This window comes from Pipistrellus kuhlii, unplaced genomic scaffold (genome assembly GCF_014108245.1).
Source record: "Pipistrellus kuhlii isolate mPipKuh1 unplaced genomic scaffold, mPipKuh1.p scaffold_m20_p_1, whole genome shotgun sequence".
Taxonomy (NCBI): Eukaryota; Metazoa; Chordata; class Mammalia; order Chiroptera; family Vespertilionidae; genus Pipistrellus; species Pipistrellus kuhlii.
This window is the reverse complement of record NW_023425404.1, coordinates 78007652-78033202: the sequence shown is the minus strand read 5'-3', so window position 1 is coordinate 78033202 and position 25551 is coordinate 78007652. Positions and strand designations below refer to the sequence as shown.

The 25551-nt window shown below is 37.8% G+C and overlaps 1 protein-coding gene across 9 annotated transcripts in view; it reads right to left on the bottom strand.

Moving 5' to 3' along the window:
• Window positions 1-25551, bottom strand: part of UPF2 (UPF2 regulator of nonsense mediated mRNA decay) — a 112153-nt gene that overhangs the window by 82265 nt on the left and 4337 nt on the right. For 8 of the 9 annotated variants that reach the window (XR_006742410.1, XM_036452973.2, XM_036452989.2 and 5 more), the window contains exons 2-5: window positions 24267-24646; window positions 19950-20729; window positions 8745-8905; window positions 683-880 (exon numbers count right to left, since the gene is read on the bottom strand). Coding sequence is in view for 8 of the 9 variants with exons in the window: in XM_036453010.2 (XP_036308903.1) it covers window positions 683-880; window positions 8745-8905; window positions 19950-20729; window positions 24267-24646 (1519 nt within the window). In the remaining variant the exon portion in view is untranslated. The remainder of the gene's footprint in view (window positions 1-682; window positions 881-8744; window positions 8906-19949; window positions 20730-24266; window positions 24647-25551) is intronic. The other variant, XM_036453030.2, reaches the window with a different exon arrangement.

Sequence of the window (25551 nt, the reverse complement as noted above, 5' to 3'; positions counted from 1 at the left end):
TTCATTTCTATGGTTTCACAGAATTCCCTTCAGAAAACATAGTATTACTGGCATTCAGGACCTTCCACCATACTGATAATCTCAAAAATTCTAATTTTTCTAAAGTAGTTCTTCCTCACAAAGAGATATCTAGCCTAGAAAGAGCATTCCACTAAAACAGCACTAAAGAGATAACACTGGCCCTAACAAACCAACTAGGGGAAATTTAGATCTTATCAAGAACTCACATGAATTCACTGTATTATAAATATATTCAAATTATTTCACATTAAATTGTTTTGACACTATTGAAAGTATATCAAACTCCATTCCATATTATTCTGTCATGCCTTTAATCTAATGAGTCAAGGTTTCTATTATAAAACTAGTAACTAGCCATAGCCAGTTTGGCTCCAATGGACAGAGCACGGCCTGCGGACTGAAGGATCCTGGGTTCAATTCCGGTCAAGGGCATGTGTCTGGGTTGGGGGCTTGATCCCCAGTAGGGAGTGTGCAGGAGACAACCGATCAATGATTCTCATCATTGATGTTTCTATCTCTCTCTCCCTCTTCCTTCCTCTCTGAAATCAATAAAAATATTTTTAAAAAGAAAAACTAGTAACTAAAAAATATTTTTTTACGAATAATATTTTGAAACTAATTTTTATAACACGTAAGTAAAAATTTGTCCTCTAGAATTTACCTTTAGAATCATCTTTGTTGGATTCTTTATTCTGACAACTTTTTTCATTATCTTTAAACAAGATGGCTGGAACAAAAGCTTTTAAATCAATGAGGTTCTCATAGAAATTCCGAGCATCTTCATCTTCCCATATTCCACCTTCCAAGTCATATTCTCCAGGTTTACCAGGTGTAAATATATCAATTCCAGGCCCATGCTCTACAAAAAAATAAATCACAGAGAATTAAAACTATTTCAGGTTAAGCATGCTAAACACCACAAGATATTTTACATTTTCAATTTTATAACTAATGAATCTTGAGTGTTCAACTAACAGAAGCTTCTTCAATCAATGAGCACTCTGGACTATTCTCATAACCATCTTTAACATCAAATCAGAAATTGTTTTAGGTAAAGCTCTAAACAAGAACAGACTAGAGGACAGCATAGGATAAAGATGATTTTCTCTTCAATATTTTAAGTAATTTATATGAAAGTAAATAGCCACTTGATATATTAAGCCTACCTTCATGAAACTTAAAACCAAGATTAAAAATATATAATCATGGACATTTCTAAATTATCCAGCTTCAAGACTCCCCTTCTCCATTAAGCCTTTTTTATTATTCCCAATCCTCTTATATCATAACTAGAGGCCTGGTGCACATGGGTGGGGTCCCTCTGGGTGGCCTGCAGGGATCAGGCCAAAACCCACAGTTCAACACCACCTGCAGCTCCTACCTGCCACTCCCGCTCATTCAAGCCCCACTGTGCCTACCACAGGCTGGCGCCCAATCAGTCCTGATCTGGAGAGGTTCGTCCTGCTGCAGTAGCGCTCACATCCATGAGCCCTGAGTCTGGCAACCCCCCAAGGGGAGTGGCCTGCGGGATCAGGCTAAAACCGGCTCTCCAATATCCCCCAAGGGGTCCCAGATTGCAAGAGGGTGCAGTCAATGTTGAGGGACCCCACCAGTGCATGATCAGGCCAGGGAGGGACCGCAGGAGGGCTCCAGGATATGTCTGGCTCATCTCGCTCAGACCCCAGCAGCAAGATAACCTACCATCAGAGCATGTGACCCCTGGTGGTCAGTGCACATCATTACAACTAGTCAATCATTTAACTGTCTGCCCCAGGGTGTTCAGTGCACATCATAGCAAGTGGTTGAGGAGCCTTAGCATACATTAGCATATTATGTTTTGATTGGTGTTTGGTTGTTCTGCCATTTGGTCTATTTGCATATGACCCTTTTATTATATAGGATTATCTCCCCATAGAGACCATAAGCCCTTAATTAAAAAGCATCTTCCATATGCACCCCTTTGTTTATTGCAGTGTAATTTACAAGAGCCAATAGATGGAAGCAATCCAAATGGACAAAGTTGTTGTAATACAAAGGAACATTTTACCCTTTGCAACAGCATAGACAGACCTAGAGGGTATTATGCTAAGTGAAATAAGTCAGTCAGAAAATAAACAAAATTGAAACTGACTCATAGACACAAAAAGTGGACTGGGGGGTTGCCAGGAGGGAGGAGGTGAAAGAGGTGAAGGGATTAAGAAGTACAAAATAGCCCAGCAGATATGATTTAATGACTGAGCGTTAATCCATGAACCAGGTCATAGTGAGGGCACATGCCAGGGTTGTGCCAGAGTTGTGTGCTTGACCCCCCAGTAAGGGGCATGCAGGAGGTAGGCAATCAATGATTCTCTTTTATCATTGATGTTTCTCTCTCTCTCTCTCTCTCTCTCTCTCTCTCTCTCTCTCTCTCTCTCCCCTTCTCTCCCTTCCTCTCTCTGAAATCAATAATATTTTTTAAGAACATTTTTTTTACAGATAAAAATAAAAAATAGAAGTACAAAACAGTTATAGGGATGTAAAGTAAGCATAGGGAACATAGTCAATAATCTATACTAGCCCTAGCCAGTTAGTTTGGCTCGGTGGATAGAGCATCAGCCTGCAGACTGAAGAGTCCCAGGTTTGATTCCTATCAAGGACACATGCCCAGGTGGTGGACGTTCAGGAGGCAGCCAATCAATGATTCTCTCTCATCATTAATGTTTCTCTCTGTCTCTCCCTCTTCCTTCCTCTCTGAAATCAATAAAAATATATTTTTAAAAATATTAATAATCTATATTAATAAAAGCCTACGTGGCCCTTGCCCACAACGTTATCACAAGATGGCCACCACAAGATGGCCGTTACAAGGATCCAAGAAGAAGTCCACATTAAAAAAAAATATTGGCACTGTTAAACTTCACTGGCCAAAAACCAGAAGAACAGTGGACTGAAACTGGAAATATTACTAGGGAAGAATTAAGACAATGAAGAAAGAAAAAGGAGAGGAAAAATCAAGGTGGTAATAGAAGAAATACTAAAAATTGTTAGAGACCGATGAAAGGCAAAAATAAAAGGTGACAAAAGCAGGGTTAATATCCAGCATTCAGTTTCTCAACGATTATCACATAAAGATAAGGAAAAAGAGGTAAAAGAGAACAATAAAAAAAGGAAAAATAGGAGATCTCTACCATAAGATTAAAAAATTAAAGGGAAATTCAAACGTAGATTAGGAATGCTAAAAAAACAACAAGAAATCTGGCCAGGAGAGCAAACAGGGGAGGTGGAAATAGTATACTGAAAATCTATTCAGAAGAAACAAAAGGATGAGATACCTTTGTGGAAGATTACTATGAGAAAGAACCTGTAATTCTAGAAAGTGAAGTGAAAAGTTGCCTGAGAAGTAATACATCACTAGGGGTAAATGAAATACCAATGGAATTATTTCAAGACACAAGTGCTAAATCTGTTAAAATCCTAACAAGATATGGCAACAATATGAAAAACAAAATAGCCTACAGATTGAGAACATTCAATACACAGGTAGTCCTGGGGTTATGTGGGATTTGATGTACGTCATTTTATGGTTATATCGCCTTTTCCAATCCTATCTAAGAAAAGAGTACAATGCAAATTAACCACCAGTCTGCTACGTCCACCAGCCAATCGAAGTGAGTATGCAAATTAACCCCAACCAAGATGGCTGCAGCCACAGAGAGTAGGAGGGAGGCTTGGGTTTCCCTGGCAATGGAGGAAGCCAAGCTTTCCACACATCCTGTCAGGCCCAAGCCTCCACTCAAGGGTATGAAGTTTCAATTATAGAAAGTAAATAAATTCCAACGGAAGTGGCGGCAGCACTGAGCTGGAAGAGCAGGAGGCTAGGGTTGTCCCAGGCGATGGAGAAAGCTAAGCTTCTGCAGCCCTGGCCAGCTCAGGCCTTCACTCCAGGCTACAAAGTTTCAATTGTAGAAGGTAAATAAATTCCAGATACCAGGGCCTCTGCTTGGGTAGCCAGTGGCATGGCTGGTCTGCAAACCACTACAGGCCCCTCGCCCAGGCCACTCCATGCTCTAAGGCAGTGTTTCCCAAAGTGTGGTACACTTACCGCCAGGGGTACAGGAAGAGTTTGGTTGGGGTACGTGTTGCACCAGTGTTTGGTGGGGATATGCACTGCACCGTGCTTAGCTGCGCCTAATTCTATGTTCACATGAGTACGAGGGGTACTCAACGTTACAAAAATTATAGAAGGGGTACACATATGTCAAAAGTTTGGGAAACACTGCCCTAAGGGAACCCCCACCCTGATCCAGGTCACCCTTCAGGGCAAACCAGCCAGCCCCCAGCCATGCACCAGGACTCTATCCTATCTAATAAAAAAGTAATATGCAGATTGACCATCACTCCAACACACAGGATGGGTGCCCCCATGTGGTCAAAGATCCTTCCCCCATATGGACACAAGATAGCCACCACAAGATGGCCAGCAGGGGAGGGCAGTTGGGAGGCACCAGGCCTGCAAGGGAGGGCAGTTGAGAGGGACCAAGCCTGCAAGGGAGGGCAGTTGGAAGTGATCAACCCTGTAGGGGAGGACAGTTAAGTGTAACCAGGCCAGCAGAGGAGGGAAGATGGGGGCAAACAGGCTGGCAAGGGAGCAGTTAGACATCAGTCAGGCTGGCATGGGAGTGATTAGGGGGTGATCAGGCTGGCAGGCAGAAGTGGTTAGGGGCAATCAGGAAGACAGGCAGGTGAGCAGTTGGGAGCCAGCAGATCCTGGTGGGACTGGGCCTAAACGGGCAGTTGGACATCCTTCTCAGGGTCTCAGATTGGAGAGGGTGCAGGCTGGGCTAAGGAACATACACACACACACACACACACACACACACACACACACACACATGCATGAATTTTGTGCATCAGGTTTATAGTTCATTTATTTAAAAAAAAAAGTTCTGTCATTTCGATGTTATGTACATACATGCTTTATGTTTTCATTATTTTTTTACCACAAGTAAAGGTCAGGAATTGTTATCTTTCTTTAAAAATTTTTTTTTACTGTCTCAATTCATTACTGCTGTGTATGTGCTCCATGTGAGTGACACAGGTGCTTATGTAGGTGGGTTCTGACTAATGGCAAAATCGCAGTATATCACGTTGTAGGAAAAGATCAACATAGCCAAGACCGGTTTGGCTCAATGGATAGAGCGTCGGCTTGGGGACTGAAGGGCCCGGGTTCGGTTCCGGTCAAGGGCATGTGCCTTGGTTGCGGGCGTGTCCCCGGTGGGGGGTGTGCAGGAGGCGGCTGATCGATGGCTCTCTCTCATCGATGTTTCTAACTCTCTGTTTCTCTCCCTTCCTCTCTGTGCAAAATCAATAAAATATATTTAAAAAAAAAAAAAAAAAAAAGATCAACATAACCCAAGGACCTATTGTATAGCACAATCATCAAGAAAGGAGATGCAAAGGAGTACAGTAACAATAGCACCATTGTTCAAATTTCCCACACAAGTAAAGTGATATGTAAAGTGATCCTATATAATAAAAGCCTAATATGCTAAATGTCTAGTTGTCTGGTTGGCCATTCAACCAATCAAAGCGTAATATGCTAATGAAATGCTAAGGCCGCTCAACTGCTCACTATGATGTGTACTGACCACCAGGGGGCAGACAGTCGACTGGTCAACCAGTCACTATGATATGCACTGACCACCAGGGAATAGATGCTCAGACCAGTAGGCTTGCTTGCTACTGGGGTCCGGCCAATCGGGACTGAGCAAGGTAGGCCGGACATGCCCTGGAGCCCTCTCACAGTCCATCCCTGGCTGGCCAACCTCTTGCATTCCTTCTCGGTCCTGATCATGAACTAGTAGGATCCTTAGGCCTGGCCTGCACCCTCTCACAATCTGGGCTGAGGAACCGCCCCCGCAAAGTGCACGAATTCTGTGCACCAGGCTTCTAGTACAATAATAGCTTCTACCTTACATGGTGTAAGAAATGCCAGATGTTCAAGATGGATTCAGAAAAGGAAAAAGTTTTGAGATCTAATTGCAAGCATTTGCTGGATAATACAGCGCTCCAAAGAATTTCAGAAGGTTAGTATGTGTAACTTATACACTATACTAAAGCCTTTGATTGTGCTGATCATGAAAAGCTATGCGTTGCTCTGAAAGAAATGGGTGTGCCTCAGTATTTGATTGTCCTAATGAATAAGCTGTATCTTGAACAGGAAGTCAAGAACATGATATTCTATCATGAAAGAATATAGAGACAAAATAATCTCCTAGAGGCAAATGTGCCACACAAGGTTGCATTTTAACTGTTTAATCTCTATGCAGAACATATCACATGAAAAACTGGGCTAGACTCAGAGGAAGGAGGAATGAAAATTGGTAGAGTAAATAACAATAACTTAAGATATGCAGATGATACTATCTTACTGGCAAAAAGTAGCAATGATTTCAAACGACTTCTGGTGGATGTAAAAGTGCAAAAGCAGGACTGCATTTGAACATTAAAGTAAAAAATCATGACTACAGAAAAAATACACAACTTTAACGTAAACAATGAAGACACTGAAATTGTTAAAAATTTTGCTTACCTTGGTTCACTTATCAATTCAAATGGAGACTACAGCCAAGAAATCAAAGAAGTCTGAGACTCAGAGAAAGGCAGTAATGGAAGAATTAGGATAGATCCCCAAGAGCAAATATGTGTCATTAGAGACAAAGGGTAAGAGTCATCTACACCCTTAACTTCCCAATTACTAATAAAGATGAGAAAGTTGGACAATGAAAAAGTTGACAGGAAAAAACTGATTCATTTGAAATACAGTGAGAGCTCTACCAATACCCGGACAGCCAGAAAGATGAACAAGTGAGTCCTAGAGCAAATTAAGCCTGAAACACCACTGGAAGCAAAAATGACAAAATTCAAACTGCCCTACTTTGGTACATCATGAGAATGCAGGGTGCTTTGGAAAACACGAGAGTGCTGGGAAAAATAGAAGCAGCAGGAAAAGAGGAAGATCACAAATGAGATGAATTAACTCCATAAAAGAAGCTATGGCCCTAGCTTTGGCTCAGTGGATAGAGCGTCAGCCTGCAGATTGAAGGGTCCCTTCCAGGTTCAATTCCAGTCAAGGGACATACCTGGGTTGCGGCCTTGATCCCCAATGGGGAGACAGGGGGTGCAGAAAACAGCCAATCAATGATTCACTCTCATCATTAAAGTTTCTATCTCTCTCTCCCTCTCCAAAATCAATAAAAATATGTTTTAAGAAAAATAAGAAGCTATGGACATGAGTCTACAGGAACTGAGCAGGGTGTTGAGAACAAGACACTTAACATCACTCAGAGTCACCAGGAGTTGGAACTGGTTTGACGGCACATAATACACATACTGTACAAATACTTCTTGGTAAAATTTTTTAAGTAAATAGGATTGCCAGATAGTTTTAAGATTAATAATTTATTTCAAAAAGATTACTAATTTATTCTTATCTACCTAACATAAATATAATTATTTTATCAAGTAGTTAGTATGACAGGTTAGAGCAATATATTAGAGAACCTACCATCTTAAGGACAATCAAAAAGGAAGTTTAAACACCTTTGAAATAATATGAAAAATAACTCCTCTTATAAATCATAAACAACCCTGGTAGGCATGCTCAGTGATTAGAGTGTTGGCTTACATAATAGTTCTCAGGTTCAATTTCCAGTCAAGGCCATGTACCTGGATTGCAGGTTCAATCCCCACCCCCAATCAGGGCGCATGCTGGCAGCAACCAGTCCATGTGTCTCTCTTAAATTGATGTATTTCTTCCTCTCTTTCCTCTCCCTCTCTCTTCCCTCCCATGCCCTTCCACTCTCTCTAAAAATCAATGGAAAAAATACCCTCACTAGTTAGGTGAGGAATATAAATAAGTAAATAAATAGATCACCATAATCATAAACAATATCACAAACTGCAAGGTAAGATTTAGCTTTAAATAACAATTTAAGATAATATATCATTGAAAACAAACAGATTAAAAGCAAGGATATAAATATACTAGAATTCCAAAGGTCAAATGCATTTTATTACCTATCCCATTTAATAAAGCCCTCATATGCAAATGAACCAAATGGCGAAACGTCTGGTCGCTATGACCGCACTGACCACCAGGGGCAAATGTTCAATGCAGGAGCTGTCCCTGGTGGTCAGTGTGCTCCCACAGGGGGAGCGCCACTCAGTCAGAAGCCAGGCTCACGGCAGTGCTAAGGAGCCCGGCAGGCGGGCGGTAAGGAGCAAGAAGTCCTGGATTGTGAGAGCCCCAGCCTAAGCCGGCAGAAGGACACCCCCCAAGGGGTCCTGAACTGCCAGAGGATACAGGCCAGGCTGAGGGCCTCCCCTACCCAGGGAACAATTTTCCTGCACCAGGTCTCTAATTTGGTAAATAAAGTGTATCTTTCTATAATTCAAGAATGATTTACAACAGGCCCCTTGGATATAAAACAAGAACATTAGTTACAAAAGAATTCAAAGGAACTCATCATAGTATTATGAGTTAATAATTATTCTCTAAATTTAAAACCCTTTACATTCAGCAGAGCATTTCAAGTAGTTTAAGGTTATTAGGTCTTATTACTACCACATTTACAAATTTTTAAAAGCATGTAAAAGGTTTAAATTTTCAATACATATCTGGCAAATAATATTCTTTAATGATAGTACTTAGTAAAAATTATTTGTTTTTAAGAATATCTTACCTTCTGGTGTTGGTTTGTCTTGAGGAAGATCTGGCATATTTTCATCCAAAAGATCTGCTAAGGACTGAGAATTTGCCAGCAGCTTCTGATAAGACATAGCAAATTCCTCATACTGTTTATGCCTATCTTCACTTAGCTCCCCTTTAGAATGTAGAATACGCCTATTAAAAAAAAATTAAAACTGATAATCCTATCAAAATACATATGATCATATGTTCCACATATCACACAAGCTTATTACTACAATATTCTTTGACAACATATTTTTATTAAACATTTTCAAGATATATTTAAAAACTAAAAATGTGTATACAATTCACCTAAGCAATTACATTTTAACACTGGTTCTTCAAAGAATAAGTATGATTAACAATCATGCCTGCAAACATAAAATTTAACATTTTTCCACTAAATAAAAATTATTTAATCTTATTACAGTCATACTCCCCTCAGAAACATGGTTAATCAAAAATACTTAAAATAACTCCTGACACAACCTAAATGAGTTCTTTTTCAAAAATAAGTTATACTACTAGAAAAAACCAGTATCTTTATCTATTTATTTTTACTGATTTTTCACAGAGAGGTAGGGAGAGGGATAGAGAGCTAGAAACATCAATGAGAGAGAAACATCTACCAACTGCATCCTGCACAACCCCCAGTGGGGATGTGCCCGCAACTAATGTACATGCCCCTGACGGGAATCGAACCTGGGACCTTTCAGTCCACAGGCTGACACTCTATCCACTGAGCCAAACTGGTTTTGGCAGAACCAGTATCTTTAAACATTCACAAATATTTGAATCAACATTATCTTTTGGAAAAAGCAATTATCTTCTACATAGCCAATTCTTAATTTACTGTGCAAGTACTGGTTATTTATCCATGTAACAAATATTAACTGAACAATCCACTTAACCAAGCCCAGGTCATTTCTAGGAGCAGAGGACACAACTTCTCTTCCACTCTGCAAACAGTTTACTAAGTCACCCTTAATTAGTAATGCAAAACTATTGAAAATTTTCAAAATATATAAAGTGAATTAAAATCTTACTATATTAGTATAGATGGTTGATGTCTATAACTAGATCTAGTTTTTTAAATAATTAAAATTTATGCAGTAGTGTAACATCAGAAATTTATAAATCTAAATGCAAATGACAGATTTCACAAAGTCAATTATAAAGTGATTTTCAAAAGCAATATATATAAAATTGTTTTAGTTCCTTGTCATTTGAGTTTTCCTATGAACAAGGAAAAAAATGCTTTAGAAGATTTTTTTTGTGGTTATCTTCTTAAAAGTTAAAAAAATAAAGTAGAAAGACTATGCCTACATTTATTCATTCCTGCTTATTTAAAACATTTTCCAGATTTCCCCATCTTACTCCATTCCTACCTACTTTTGTGTATATCTTGTAACATTCCAAATAGCATTTTCTATTTTAAGAATATCGGTTCCCATTACAAGCACAATATAGATCAATGTATATATATTATTAGTTACTATTTATTCACTCCCAAAAATTTTTTTCAAAATATGGCCTAAATTAGGATCTAAAATGAGAAATTGTCAATCATTTTCTTATGATTTAAATATACATTAGACCATATAATTGTATGGACAGATTAGTAAAATATAATAGTTAATCCATAATAAAAAGCATTTCCCTTAAAACTAAAAATACTGTCATAAAGAAGTTTCTCTCTCCATTTATTTCAGACTAATTTTATAGGCAAAAACAAAGTTTCTTTTGGCTTTATGGTTAAATTTTAAAGCTTAAAACAAAAATCCAAAGCATTTAAAAATATTGAAACTACGAAAGAAATGACTAACATTACTTTGAATGAGCTTATTAGAACTTTCAACTACAATGTCATTTTGGAAGTTTAAAAAAGTCACTAAAATTAAATAAATGATTTAATAAATGCTACTCATATGTTCTGCAATGTATTAGGAAAAAATGTTAATTAATAAAAACTGAAGTGTTTATGCTGAAGCAAATTATGTTAGAAGGGTTAAGAATTGCCCTAGCCAAGTGGCTCAGGTGCTTGGAGTGTCACCAGATTCATAGGTTGCAGGATCAATCCCCAGTTGGGGGGCAACTGACAGATATTTCTCTCTCACATTGATGTTTCTCTAAAAAAAAAAAAAAAAAAATGTAAAAAAATCAAAAGCATATCCTCCGTAAAAAAAAAAAATAGTGGTGGACCTAATCTGACCTATGGACAGGTAACTTAATATCATTATTAAATGTATTATAAATAAGCTCTTTCTCTCATATCACATATGAAAAACAATGAAACAATATTAATTCCAAGTCATATTCATTATAACAAAAATAAAAGAAAGTAGCCAATCACCCAATATATGTAAGAAATCATGGTCTGAAAATATCCCTAGGGTACATCAATCCTTGATTTCTGGAGTGTGTTTATATTAAAGCTGACAGAAAATAGCAAATAGTCCACTCTTAAATCAAGCATTATCTCATAAATCTTGTTACTTCTTTTATTTTGTATACTGTTTACTACTGTTTTATAATTTTAAAAATGAATTTTTAAAATGTAGCTAGCATATAAATTTTCAAATCATAAGATGCACAAAGAGAAATTCTCATTGCAAAATCATACTGGCCCTAGCTAGTTTGGCTCAGTGGATAGAGCATTGGCTTGTAGACTGAAGAGTCCCCAGTTTGATTCCAATCATGGGCACATGCCTGGGATGGGAGCTTTCCCCCAGTGTGGGCATGTAAGGAGGCAGCCAATCAATGATTCTCTCTCATTGCTGATATTACTATCTTTCTCTCCCTCTCCCTTCCTCTCTGAAATCAATAAAAATATATTTAAAAATTTCTGAAGGATTATTGCAGGCAATGTATTAAGAGTGAATTAACATTTATTGTATACTTAAAATGATCCAGATACTATTAAGTGCTTTCACAGACATAAATTCACAAATCTAGAACTTGAGCCCAAGCAAGTCTGGCTTCAGACAGTAGACTTTCAAATTAAAATTACCCACTTGATAATACTGAAATTAGAATGTCTCTCAAATGCGTATGTCAAAGGCAAGCTTTCGATATATTGAAGGTGCTAGTTTTATATCCTTTTTTGGGGTCCTTCTTTTGTTTAGATACGACTTGGTAAGTACTGAAAGGCTAATGTAGTTACTAGACACTTTAAAAACAAGTACAGGTACTAAATGCAGATGAAGATGACTACTAAGGAAGATGTGGAAAATATAGTATGAAGAGGAAAGAAAGAAAATGATTCTGTCACTTACTACCGTGTTTCCCCAAAAATAAGACATCCTCTGAAAATAAGACCTATTTACAGGTTTCCTTCTGAGTGAAATATAAGGCATCCCCCCCCCCCCCCGAAAATAAGGCCCCTCTAACCTAAACATGAGAGATTTGGTCCACTAATTCTGAAAGAAATGGAGTCACAAGAAATTCACCAGGAAATTCAGGAATTGGATTGTTATGATGATGTTCCAGAAGATGATGACATGATTGTCATTGAATAAATGAGTAAATTCTTGATACTGTAGGATTCACAGTTTGTCTGGTTTGTGTTGACAACTACCGTACTACCGTACCGTATACAGGTAATAAATTTCCTTTATTTTCATTTAACAATAAATGTGTACCGTATTCTTCATGGAAAAATAAGACATCCCCTGAAAATAAGACCTAGCGCATCTTTGGGAGCAAAAATTAATATAAGACACTGTCTTATTTTCGGGGAAACAGGGTAAGTCACACTGGGCAAGCTCTTTAATCCCTAAATCTGATTTATCACATTCAAAATAGAGATTTCTTTCAAGGGTATTATGATCATTTAAGATCATAAAAACAGTATTTTCCTGAGAGGGGGGAAAAAAAAGCTAGAGCCCACTGCTGAAAAGGCAAGAACCTCAATGCCAATATTATTTTGATCTTCAAATACTCAAATTAAAAAGAAAAAAATCATGACAAGAACAGAAAATCCATTTTAGCTTCGACCTATGGAATCACTCAAAATAACACAGAAGACATGGTTAAAATCTTGAAAAAGTAATCATGAAGCAGACTCATAAAAAACTCCTAGAGCCCGGGTGGTGTGGCTCACTGATAAGAGCATCAACCCATGTATCAAGAGGTTTCCAGTTCAATTCCTGGTCAGGGCACATGCCCCAGTCGTGGGTGCAATCCCAAATTGGGGGGCATGCAGGAGGCAGCCAATCGATGTTGATGTTTCTCTCATCAATGTTTCTCTCTCCCTTCCTCTCTCTCTGAAATCAATAAAAACATATTTAAAAAATTAAAGAATACTAGGTTTTACTTTTCATCTCCTTTAGCACAATGTCAAATTTTCACAAGAATAACTTAAATTTCATGAGTATTAACTTACATTTTATTTTGGGCTTTTTTTATAATTCTGTGCAAAAAGAAACTAGAGCACAGTTAAAGATATTTTTAATTTCAGAAAGGAAGGGAGAGAGAGACAAACATCAATGATCAGAGAGAATCATTGATCGGCTGCCTCCTGCACCCCCTACACTGAGGATCACGCCCCCAATCAGGGCATGTGCACTGACTTGGGAGTCGAACTCTGACCTCCTGGTTCATGGGTCAATGCTCAACCACTGCGCATGCTGGCTGGGCAAAGATCCTAGCTCAGTGATCGGCAAACTCATTAGTCAACAGACCCAAATATCAACAGTACAAGAATTGAAATTTCTTTTGAGAGCCGATTTTTTTAAACTTAAACTTCTTCTAACACCACTTCTTCAAAATAGACTCGCCCAGGCCATGGTATTTTGTGGAAGAGCAACACTCAAGGGGCCAAAGAGCTGCATGTGACTCGCAAGCTGCAGTTTGCCAACCATGGTTATAGCTAATAAAGAGGGAATATGTTAATTGACCCTGATGCTATTGCAAAGATGGCGACATCCACAGCCAATAAAGAGGGAATATGCTAATTGCTTCCCCGTCCTCAAAGATGGCAGCACCCACAGCCAATGAGGGAATATGCTAATTGACTGCCCTACCCTCAAAGATGGTGGAGCCTACAGCCACAAGATGGTGGCACCCAGTCCCCTCAGCCCTGCTGGGGTGCCTACCTCCAGAGTCCCCCAGTCCCCTCAGCCGCACAGAGCCAGCCCGAGCCACAGGCAAGCCTTAGATGTTGTCTGCCTAGCCACCCAGAGCCAGCCCGAGGTGCAAGCAAGCCTAGGATAGTGGCTGCCCAGAGCCACCCGAGGCTCAGGTAACCAGGGCCAGCCAAGGCTTGCCTGTGCTGCCAGCAGTGGCAGCAGCAGAGGTATGATGAGGATCGTCTTTCCTTGATCACTGGGTCACCTCCCACCCCTTAGGGCTCCCAGACTGAGAGAGTGGGCAGGCCAGGCTGAGGGACTCCCCTCCAGTGCATGAATTTTCATGCACCAGGCCTCTAATATATAGCCCTCTGTGCACGACATTCATGTACTGTTGTGAGGGTTGGGGAGTCCCTCAGCCCAGCCCACGCCCTCTCACACTCTGGGACCCCCTAGGAGGATGTCGGCCTGCCAGCTTAGGCATGGGCCTAAGCTGGCAGGCCGACATCCCCCAAGGGGTCCTTAGCGCTGCGGCAGAGGCAGAACAGGCTCCCACTACTGCCTCTGCGCTCACCAGCCATGAGACCAGCTTCTGGTTGAGCAGCACTCCCCGTGGGAGCTCACTGACCACCAGGGGGCAGCTCCTGCATTGAGTATCTACCCCCTGGTATCTGTGCACATCATAGCAACCAGTCATTCTACCATTAGGTCGATTTGCATGTTAGGATTTTATTATATAGGAGTTTTAAGTTCTCACCTGAGGACACATTTTTTTATTGATTTGAGAGATAGGAATGGGGGTTGGGGGTCAGAGAGAGAGAAAGATTGATCAGTTGTCTCCTGTCCATATTCCAACAGGGATTGAACCCACAACCTGGGCATGTGCCTTGACCAGGAATCAAGCCTATGTGTATAGGACAATGCTCTAACCGAGCTACACCAGCCAGGACAATCTAATATTTTTAAACAACGTCAAAGTAACTGAATCAAAATCAGAGAATATCTACAAGGAGATAACAATTTTAAAGCAGTTATAAAACTGTTAAAGCCCCTGAGTCTAATAAAGCATAATGAGCCGAAACTGGTTTGGCTCAGTGGATAGAGCATTGGCCTGCGGACTGAAAGGTCCCGGATTCAATTCTGGTCAAGGGCATGTACTTTGGTTGCGGGCATATCCCCAGTAGGGGGTGTGCAAGAGGCCGCTGATCGATGACTCTCTCATCGATGTTTCTGACTCTCTATCCCTCTCTCTCTTCCTCTCTGTAAAAAATCAATAAAAAAATATTTTTAAGTAAAAAGTATAATGACATAACATTTTACTAGTGCTTAAATACTACACAATTTATCGAACAATCTACCTGTAAAGGTAAGGTACAACTTACCCTGAAAAAAAGTGAAAGGTAACACTATTTAAGGTCAATGTGTTTTTAAGTTTCAGCATTAGTAATGTCTCTTTAATTTGCATTAATAATTTTTAAAAAAAAAACTTCCTGATTTTATTAAAAATGGACGGAAAGCCTACATTCTACCTACATTTCTTTCTTTTCTTTTCTTTTTTTTAATAAACTTTAACGCAAATCTCTTACTGCTGCTGAACTCTGTTTGCAATTATGAAGGTTGTAATTCACCAGTATTGAATAGAGAAACTTGCCACCATTCCCATCAATTAGTAGGGAAAAGGGAATTAAGACACTTCAAAATTATTCAGGCAAAAATTCTGACATTTCACTATACTGCAAGAAACAATTATTACACAATTAACATTAAGTTATATTAGGTTATATTACTTCTATGAGAATAATGTCTCCAAGTATAAAGTATATCTCAAGTATAGAACATTGACTATAATACAAAATCTACCAAGTAAAGCTATTAACTCTAAATTGGAAAATATTACTAGATGATGTTTTTAAATGTATAAATACTATACTCTCCAGGTCATTTAACCAAAATGTATTTTTTAAAATATTGTTTTAAGCACAAAAAGCTTATAAACTTAAGTTTAATAGAATTCACCCAACCCTAGGGTCAGCTGTATAGATTGCTGTAATATCTAAATCCCTCAGGGGCTTAGAAACAGAACAAACTTTCTAATACCTATGGTAACAGCCCAGATAACATGAGAAAAGAACAGCTGGGACTCAGTGAGTCTCAATCAGTTACTGTACTGGCTTTCAATCATTCATTAATGTCTTTAAGAAAATATCAGAGATGTTTTTACTCTTTTTTTAACTGGTTGAATGAGCACAGACTAGGACTTCACAACTTAAGAATGAAATAACATGGGGAGCCGAAACCGGTTTGGCTCAGTGGGTAGAGCGTCGGTCTGCGGACTGAAAGGTCCCGGGTTCGATTCCGGTCAAGGGCATGGACCTCGGTTGCGGGCACATCCCCGGTAGGGGGTGTGCAAGAGGCAGCTGGTCGATGTTTCTCTCTCATCGACGTTTCTAGCTCTCTATCTCTCTCCTTTCCTCTCTGTAAAATATCAATAAAATATAATTTAGAAAAAAAAAAAAAAGAAATAACATGGGGAGTACATGTTACTGCCATCTCCCAAGCTACTTAAAATGACAAAGAGCACTTGGGATTATAGATTTAAAAATTGTATGTTTGATTTTTTTAAACCATCATTATCAGACATTGAATAAAGGCTTAAAATAATTTAACTGTATATGAGTCTTAAATATCCACTTAGATTCTAAACTAACATTATCATGTTTAAGAGAAACCATACTGGGGGAAACTACTGCCCATAATTTATTCCCATGATATAGAAAAACCTCAAAACAGCTACTAGATAATGATTAGGAGGGAGAAAATGTTGGAAACTGGTGATTTTAACAGTACACTGTAATATGCCCTCTTAGAAAAAAGGACACTAACATTAGACCAAGTAGAAACTCTGCACTAACCCATTCTTCAAGTCTTCTTTGCTCAGTCAGGTATTTAAATCACTTTATGAGAGGCTGCTCAAAGTGAAAATATCCTGAAGCATGAGTTATTTATTAAGCCACATGCCAATTATTTTCCATATTGTGATTAAGATTCTCACATCCCCCAAACTATTACATCTAAGTAGACAATCTCCTATGACAAAATTATTATTACACTGCTAAGATCAATTTACACTAAATAAATAACCTCCTCTAACAGGTTAATGGTTCTGTATTTAAAGTGTGAAAGTTTCTGGAGAAAAGCCACAAAAGTGTGCTCTTTAACACTACTATATCCTGCTGTATAAAATTCCCATAGTGACTTGAATAATGAAAAAACAGATCTGCTTATCAAGCTGCAAGTGACCAATGGATAAGTACACTTAACAATACACATATAAATCAATGTTCAAAATTATCATTAGGTTAAAATGCTATGCCAAAAACATCTAAATAAAGTTTACAAGCGATAAGTCTGAAATTAAGTCTAAAAAAATATTTCTCTAGCTCAAGATGAAGAAATGGCTTGACAACAGTTCATTTAAGAAAGTAGGCTTTAGCCGTGACCGGTATGGCTCAATGGATAGAGCATCAGCTTGGGGACTGAAGGGTCCCGGGTTGGATTCCGGTCAAGGGCATGTACCTTGGTTGCGGACATATCCCCAGTAGGGGGTGTGCAAGAGGCAGCTGATCGATGACTCTCTCTCATCGATGTTTCTAACTATCTCTCTCCCTTCCTCTCTATATAAAATCAATAAAATATATTAAAAAAAAAAAAAAAAAAGTAGGCTTTAGCCCAGCCAGTGGTTGCACACTGACCTATGAACCAGAGGTCACAGTTCGACTCCAACTCAGAACACATGCCTGGGTTTCCAGCTTGATCCCCAGTAGGGGGCGTGCAAGAGGCAGCAGATCAATGATTCTCACCACTGATCGATCAATCTCTCTCTTTCCCCCCTCCTCTCTGAAATCAATAAAAAATACATTAAAAAATAAAAAGAAAGTAGGCTTAAGATGTATATAAGCCTAAAAAAACATCCAAAGTATGACAAGGCAGTTATAAAACTAATGGAATTGTAGGTCCTAGGCAAAAAACAATGCATCCAAAACAAATGTCCTAAAAACAGTGAAGTATCTGAAAATCATGGAGCAAACTGAAGGAACCTAAAGAACATGAAGGAGAAACATCTGAGCAGTTTGCAAAGACTGGGTGGGACAAAAGTAGGTTTACAGTTGTTCATATGGAAAATAATACAATAATTAATAAATGATAATACAAGAATAAAGTCTGTGTTTCGCATACTCACAACTTTGTACCTACTTTTGGCCCATCCTGTATTTTGATAGTCTGAGTAATATCTGAATAAGAAGTCTGTGCTTCTCAAACTGTGATAAAGGAATAACTTTTTTCCAGTCCTCACAGACACTTATAAAATACAGTAACAATAGCAAGACAATGGAAAATTGCTATTAAAATGTCTAAATGCTTATTCTCAGTTTCTGCACTTAAGTCACTGTAAACAGGTAAACAGGTCATGGCTTCTCTTTGAGTAGCTTTATCCCATCTGTACTAGAAAAAAGTAGTAAGTTAAAGGGAATGGGGAGTTAAAATTTCAGCTTGAATTCCCAGCAAATACATGTGTCCAATATTGGAATGGCTCAGAGCACTAATCACCTTGCAGAGGTTTTTAGAGAAAAAATTTGTGTCACATAATCTGTAAAATGGATTGCTACACTGGAAAGGTGATTAGGTTAAGTTATTGTAGAATCTCTCTAGCCTCTATGCTTCTGAGAGACCAATCAAAAGCAAACACATAAAATCCTTAAAGTAGCCAATAAAAATAAAAGCATACTTAGAAAATCAGTTGTGATATATTAGGTAGAACATATGTGAAAAGGAAAAAGATAGAAAAAAGACAAAACACTATGTAAACCATAATTAAGAAACCTTAAATATGTGAGATTTATTAATAAAGGATCACTGTTTTCCTTTTTAACTCATTACTATGTAAATACATTCTCGTTGCCCCTTCAAAGTTTAAAACAGTCCTCACTACTCAAACCACAAAACAAGGATTAATTTTAATTTTAAGAAACATTGAGGAACACTATTGCCATTTTAAATTCTCACCTCTAGTAACCATCAACCACCGAAAGGTTTACCAGTATAGCCTCTGTACCTATCTTGACCCTGACCTAACTAAAATTGGCATGAACAATATTAGTCTTCTCTTCTGGTTAAATCATTCACTTTCTATTGGTAACTACTTAAATGAGTCTGTCCTTCCCAACTAAAGTCTTAAGGAAATAGAAATATGTACTCCCCATATTATTTCATGATCAATAGCAATTTCACAATTTCAACCATAAATGTTAAACAGTTGCAAAGCATTCAGGCAAAAGCTATTGCTATTGCCTCCTTTCTGTACCCCCTCAGTCCTCCTCCAAATCCACCATCTGTAGAAACTGAACTAAAGCCAACCAACTACTACTATTAATTGTATTGATAGTTTGTTGAGGGTTCTTAGGTACAGATGTTACACAGTAGACTACAATATCTTTTAAGAACAAAGGTGGCACCAAATCAGGTGTCTTCACTAATTACCATATGCACATACATCATTTCTCTAGAATTATAAATGAATATCCTTAGAAGAAAGACTTCTATTAATGCAATTCACATTGTTGTATTTTAAATTATTTTTTTCATAGTAAATTTGGTACACTATTTTCTAAATTTCTGATCTAAAATACCACCGATAATGAACAACCCATTTTTTTTAAAAAAGCAAGTATCAATAGTGATATCAATAAATTAAAATACAAAACAATGAGAGCAAAGAGTGGGAATAGTTAAACACACAGAAAAAGAATAGCAGATAAGTTAAAGTGATAGAAAAAAAAAGAAAACTTATCCCTCAACAGTGACTTTTTAAATCACAAGAAAACAAATCCAAAGTAAAAATCACGATATGCTTGCCAGCTTTCTTTTAAAATCAGACTCAAAAATCTATGAATAGACTCAGTTAACATGAGTACTTAAATTGTTACACTTTGAAATTTTCCTGGAATGTTAAGAAATCACCTGCAATGAGCCCTTTTCCACAAGTTCTTTCAGAGGAATGAAGACTTTAAACATTTTTAAGTATGAGCTCCAAAATAAATTCTCAATTCTGAGAAACATTTGAAAATCACCTGTTTTGTCTCTCAGTATTCTGTAGCTCCCTGTGGTCCCTTTTCAGATGTTTGGTCAAAGATGTAAAGTATTCTTTTAAAAGATTCTGGAAAGGTTGTTGTTTCTCTGGACTAATTATCTCACTAGGAGGAAAAGTCAAATTAAACTTCTCTGCAGCATTCTTTACTTTCCTTGGTATAAGTCCAGCAATATCATCTCCACAATGTCGACAAAAACTAATCACCACAGACACATGAGTATGTGATTCCCGATCAGCATTAATAATATTTTTAAGCTGTTCATAGATTAAAGACAGACCTTCCTTGTCAGTGAAAATCCCAACTATTGTCAATTCCGCAATAAAACGTAAATCAGTTCTTAATTTGGTAATGTTAGGTGTTTTCTCTTCTTTCCTTGCTTCAAAATGTTTTTTCCAAACCTGCAGAAGTGATGGAGCAAAGTCGACATAGCGCTGGTGAAACAGAGAGCATAAGTGCACAGCACAATTCACATCAGATATTTTTAGCTTTGCTTCCACAATAGAAGCTACAGCTTCTGCAATGTATTTACTTAAATTTAGGCCACTAAAATCATGGGACAAGGAGTCTCTCTGTTGCTCCGTAATAGTTTTTAGTTTCTTGACAAAAGCAGTATTTTTCTTCAAACTTGAGTCTAGTCGGCTAAAGAAATTTTCCTCTGGTCGGTTGTCCGGAGCATTTTGGTTTTTGCTGCGAAGTTCCTTTCTTAACTGATGTCGTTCCCATGCTTCCTGATGAAGCTGAAGAGATTCCTCTTTCTCTCTATATATAAAAAAAAGCAAACAAATAAAATACCCTGTTTACTTCAAAGCATCACTGCCAAAACCCATATAAGTAAAAGTCAATGAAAAGTAATCACATAAGCATCACAATCTCATAAGAACAAAAAATGCAAAAGGCCCTTTCACTACTTTTAAATGACTTAAGATATGAACTCTGTACTGATAACACCATATTTGGTAGAGAAGATGTTTTAAATAATTAATTAAAAATCAGTCTGCCAACTGGTAAGCTAAATGGATAAAGCACTTTTATTTGGCATTTATACCTCAATGAAGCTGAAAAAAATAAACAAATAGATAAAGCACATGATGCTTAATATGAAAAATCCTCCTATATTATAAAAACATAGTATGCAAATTGTCCCCTTGAATGGGAGGTCATTTAGGAGTTCGACCAGGGAGCGGGGCTGGCCTGGGGAAAGGAGGAAGGCCCCAGTCAGCAGTGGCAGTGGCAGTGGCAGGCAGCCAGGGAAGGGAGAAAGACCCTGGCTGGCAGCCAGCAGCCACTAGGGACCCTGTTAGTGTACCAATTTTGTGCACTGGGCCTATAGAATATAACCAAAGGCTAATATGCAAATTGTCTCCTTGGGAGTTCAACCACTCACTCTAACATGTGGTGACCACCAGGGAATGGCATGGAATGAAGGCAGGACCTGGCCAGAAGCCGGTAGCTGGTGTAAGGAAGGTCCCTTGTGCCCTGATCACCAACCAGGCCTAGGGAGCCTACCTATGCACAAATTTTGTGCACCAAGCCTCAAACCTAAAACTGCCCTCACTGGTGTTGCTCAGCGCTCAGTTGCTCAATGGTCTCTGTGCACCAGAGTCTCAGGTTCAGTTTCCAGTCAAGGACACATACCTGGATTGCAGGTTCTCAATCCCCAGCCACAGCTGGGGCATGTGCAAGAGGCAACCAATGTCTCTCTCATCACATCAATGTCTGCCTCTCTCTTTGTCTCTTCTCCCTCTTACCCCCTTCCTCCCTGGAGGATATCCTTGGAAAAAATATCCTTGAGTGAGAATTAACAAAAGCAAACAAAAAAAAAATACATTAAAAATGTTTTGAGACAGTAAGTACCATTTTTCCGTACTTAAGCATTAACCAAAACTTTAATTAAGTACCTTGTTACATTTCAAGTGTAACTTTAAAAATTTGGAAAGGAACTAGAAGAAAATTATATGGTAAAAGCCCTACAAACTCAGTGTATCCTGAAAAGAATAGTTAAAAACAAATCTACCTATATTCCTACTAAAAAGATGAAACGTGTTTAAATTGCAAAAACAGTAAAATAGCTTGGGCAGAAGTAAAAAAGTGGGGATAACCTGACTTTGAGGTTTCTAAGATACCAAAATACATAACTTTTAAATATTTATTCCATAAAAAGTAGATTTTCATCTTCCTGAGATAACTATCCTTGAGCCACCTGTAATTCTCATTTTTTTCCCCACTACAAGCCACAATGTTTACAAAAGTTGCATCCATCACTGGGAATAGGGACATGTGAACATTTCTTGAAAGTCTCCCAGCCACAAACAAACACAGGATTAATAATTAGTATACTTTAAGAAACTATAACTTGAGCAGGAGTGCAGCATATATTTGCATTAACTGAATTTTCATCAGCATTAAAAATACTTTAAGATATATAATGAAATATGTACAGATAAAATAATGTGATCTTTTAAAATACTCCAGGGGAACCCTGGCCTATGTGTAAGTGGTTAGAGCACCAACCCTCAAACCCAAGGGTCACAGGTTCAGTTCCTGTTAAGGTCAGTCAAGGGCAGTCAAGGGCATGTATGTGGGCTATAGGTTCTCCACCCTGGTGGAAGCATGTGTGGGAGGCAACCTATTGATGTGCCTCTCTCACATCGATGTTTCTCTCTCCTCTCTCCCCCTTTCTCCTCCCACACTCTCTAAAGTCAATGGGAAAATATCCTCCAGAGAGGATTAACAAACAAACAAAAAATACTACAGGGGGAAGGGAAAAGGAAGGGAGGAAGTACATAAATAATTGGTGCTGCACAGATTGGGGTGCTGGGAGGGAGTACTGGTTCATTATTACATTCTACTTTTGCATATGGTTGAATTTTTCCAATTTTTCCTTTAATGTGTTTTTGGTTGTTGTTTAAGCTCTTTGTATTTGAAGGGAGAGGGAACAAAAGTTACAGTGAAATTAAATACCTTTGTAAATTTTTAAAGAAAAAGAAAATATAAAATAAGCAAGAAGTGCCACTGGTGTAGATCAGTGGTTGATTGTGGATCCATGAACCAGGAGATTAAGGCACATGCCTAAATTGCAGGCTCAATCCCCAGTAGGTGCCATGCAGGAGACAGCCTACTGATGATTCTCTCTCATCATTAATGATTTCTACCTCTTGCTCTCTCTCCTTTCCTCTCTCTGAAATCAATAAAAAAAAATATTTTTAAAGAATTTGTTTAAAAAAAAAAAGACAAGAAACTCTCAAGAATCATGGTTCTGAATATTCCAAACCTAGAATACATTACTATTGCCTTCCAAACTTAAGGGTCAATTCCTCATTAAAAATAGAAGTACTGCCCTGGCAAGTGTAGTTCAGTAGATTGGCCGAGATCCCATGCACTGAAAGGTTGCCGGTTTGATTCCTGATCGGAGCACATGCTCAGGCTGTGGGCTCCATCCCAGGTAGGGGGCAAGCAGGAGGCAGTTAATCAATGCTCTCACAACAATTATTTCTCTCTCCCTCTCCCTTTCCCTCTATAAAAATCAATAAAAATATATTTTTTTTTAAATAGAAGCACTGTGCTAAAGAACTTTTGTAAGAAAGTAGATGGCTGAGCTACTCCAGAGATCCATAACAACTTATGTTTGCAAACAGCAATATATGTAAAGAGAAGAGTTCCTGCCATTCAATAACTGTCATTTGCGCTACATCCTAGTAGTCTTCCTATGAAGACTACCTGTTTTTCACCATTTACTATATTATTTGCATAGATTTACAAGGTTAAAAATAAGTTTAGATAAAGGTAAGAATGGGTGGCATTACAGAATTATACTTAAGGACAAAGGTTCAAATCCTAGTGCACTGCTGTTTACTATGACCTCGGGCAAGTTACTTAACCTCTTTAACTTTTATCAATCTGTAATATAAGGATCATAAAACTTCATTAGGACTGTCTTAAGTATACGTACTGATACACTTCCTAGTGCCAAGCACATAGTAAGAACTCAACAAATAGCAGCCATTAAGAACTAAAGATTTTTCATCTTAAAAAGAGAATGTACCATAAAAAAATTGAAGCTTTAAAAAACAAATTAATTCAGATTACCCTCTATCTCAAAAATATATTAAAGACTACTATTTAATTCAAAGAATTAAAGCACCATAGGCATGCCTCCAGTCAGTGAAACTAACAGAATATACAAAATATTCCCAACTCTTAAAGAACTGTTCTCCCAAGTTTTATTTATATAATCATTTTTTCCAAAGATTTCCACCTTCCCATTTCTCACATCAATCTTTAAAATAATGTTCTTACTTCAACTGGGCAGCTTCTTCCTCTTGCTGTCGTTTTGCCTGCTCTTCCTGCTTCTTTCTCTCTTCTTCTTCAAGTTTCTTTTTTTCTTCTTCCTCTTTTTTCTTTAATTCCTCTTCTGCCTTTACCTTTTCTTCTTCTTTTTTCTTGCGTTCTTTGTCTTCTTTTTTCCTCTTATCTTCTTCCAGTTTCTTCTTTTTATCTTCAGGGACCTTAATAACCTCTTTCTTGGCAGGGAGCTTGATCTCTTCTTTTGGTTTCTCCCTGCTACTCACTGGCCGCCTTTCACCACAATCTTTTTCCTTGTTGTTTAGCAAAGATTCTTTTTCTTCCATACTTGCCGGCTTTTTACGCTCAGCTGGCATTATGTTACCCAGGACAATCTGTAAGAGTAAAAGAATGTCAGTATTGTAGATGCAGTGACTTTTTTTTTTTTTTTAAGCAATATGACACTATTGTTTTAAGCAGAACATCTTAATGCAATTTGGCAATTGTGAGATTAAATAAATGCATGCAAAATGAATACTATTTCTGTGATAAAATAATTTATTGGTCACTTTCCACACTCTATCATTATTAGTTATGCCTATGTCTAAGTACTTTTTTATTAACAAAAACCTCAAACAGAAACAGAAGTAGAGAACACAATATAAGGAGCTTCCTTCCATATACGTAGCATCCTAATTCAATCATTATCAACTGTAAAATAACATATCATTTAATCATTAATATTTTAGTAATGTATCAGACATTTTGAATCAGTATTAACCCCTACATTTCACATCCTTTAAGAGACCCCAGTGACACTATTTCGCATAATATTCAATAGAATTTAAATTGGAGCATAAATGAGTTCTTGCCCCTTACAAATCAACTAACAAAATAGAAGACTCACAAATGTTACCTCATTCTTCTAACCTTGTGAAACTTTCAAATTCAAAAACTGTCAACTATCTCAAATTAGACTTTTAATCTCTTCATTAACAATAAACTCATTTCTAAAAATAAATATCTCTACTTAGAATGTAATTTTTTATGGACATTGCTCCATGTTTTAACTCCTAAATCATGAAAAAGTTGTATGAGAAAAACCAAAACATTTTCTATTTAACTTCCTAGTTCTTAATTAAAAACTAAACTTACATATATTCGTAAATATTTTCAAATATAGGTTTTAAATTAAAGCAATAAAAACTAGATTATCAAGCAAAACATTTGCAATAGTATTTTATTACTAACACACAAAGCATTTATTTTAGCACTCTAATAAAATGTTATCACAGAAGAC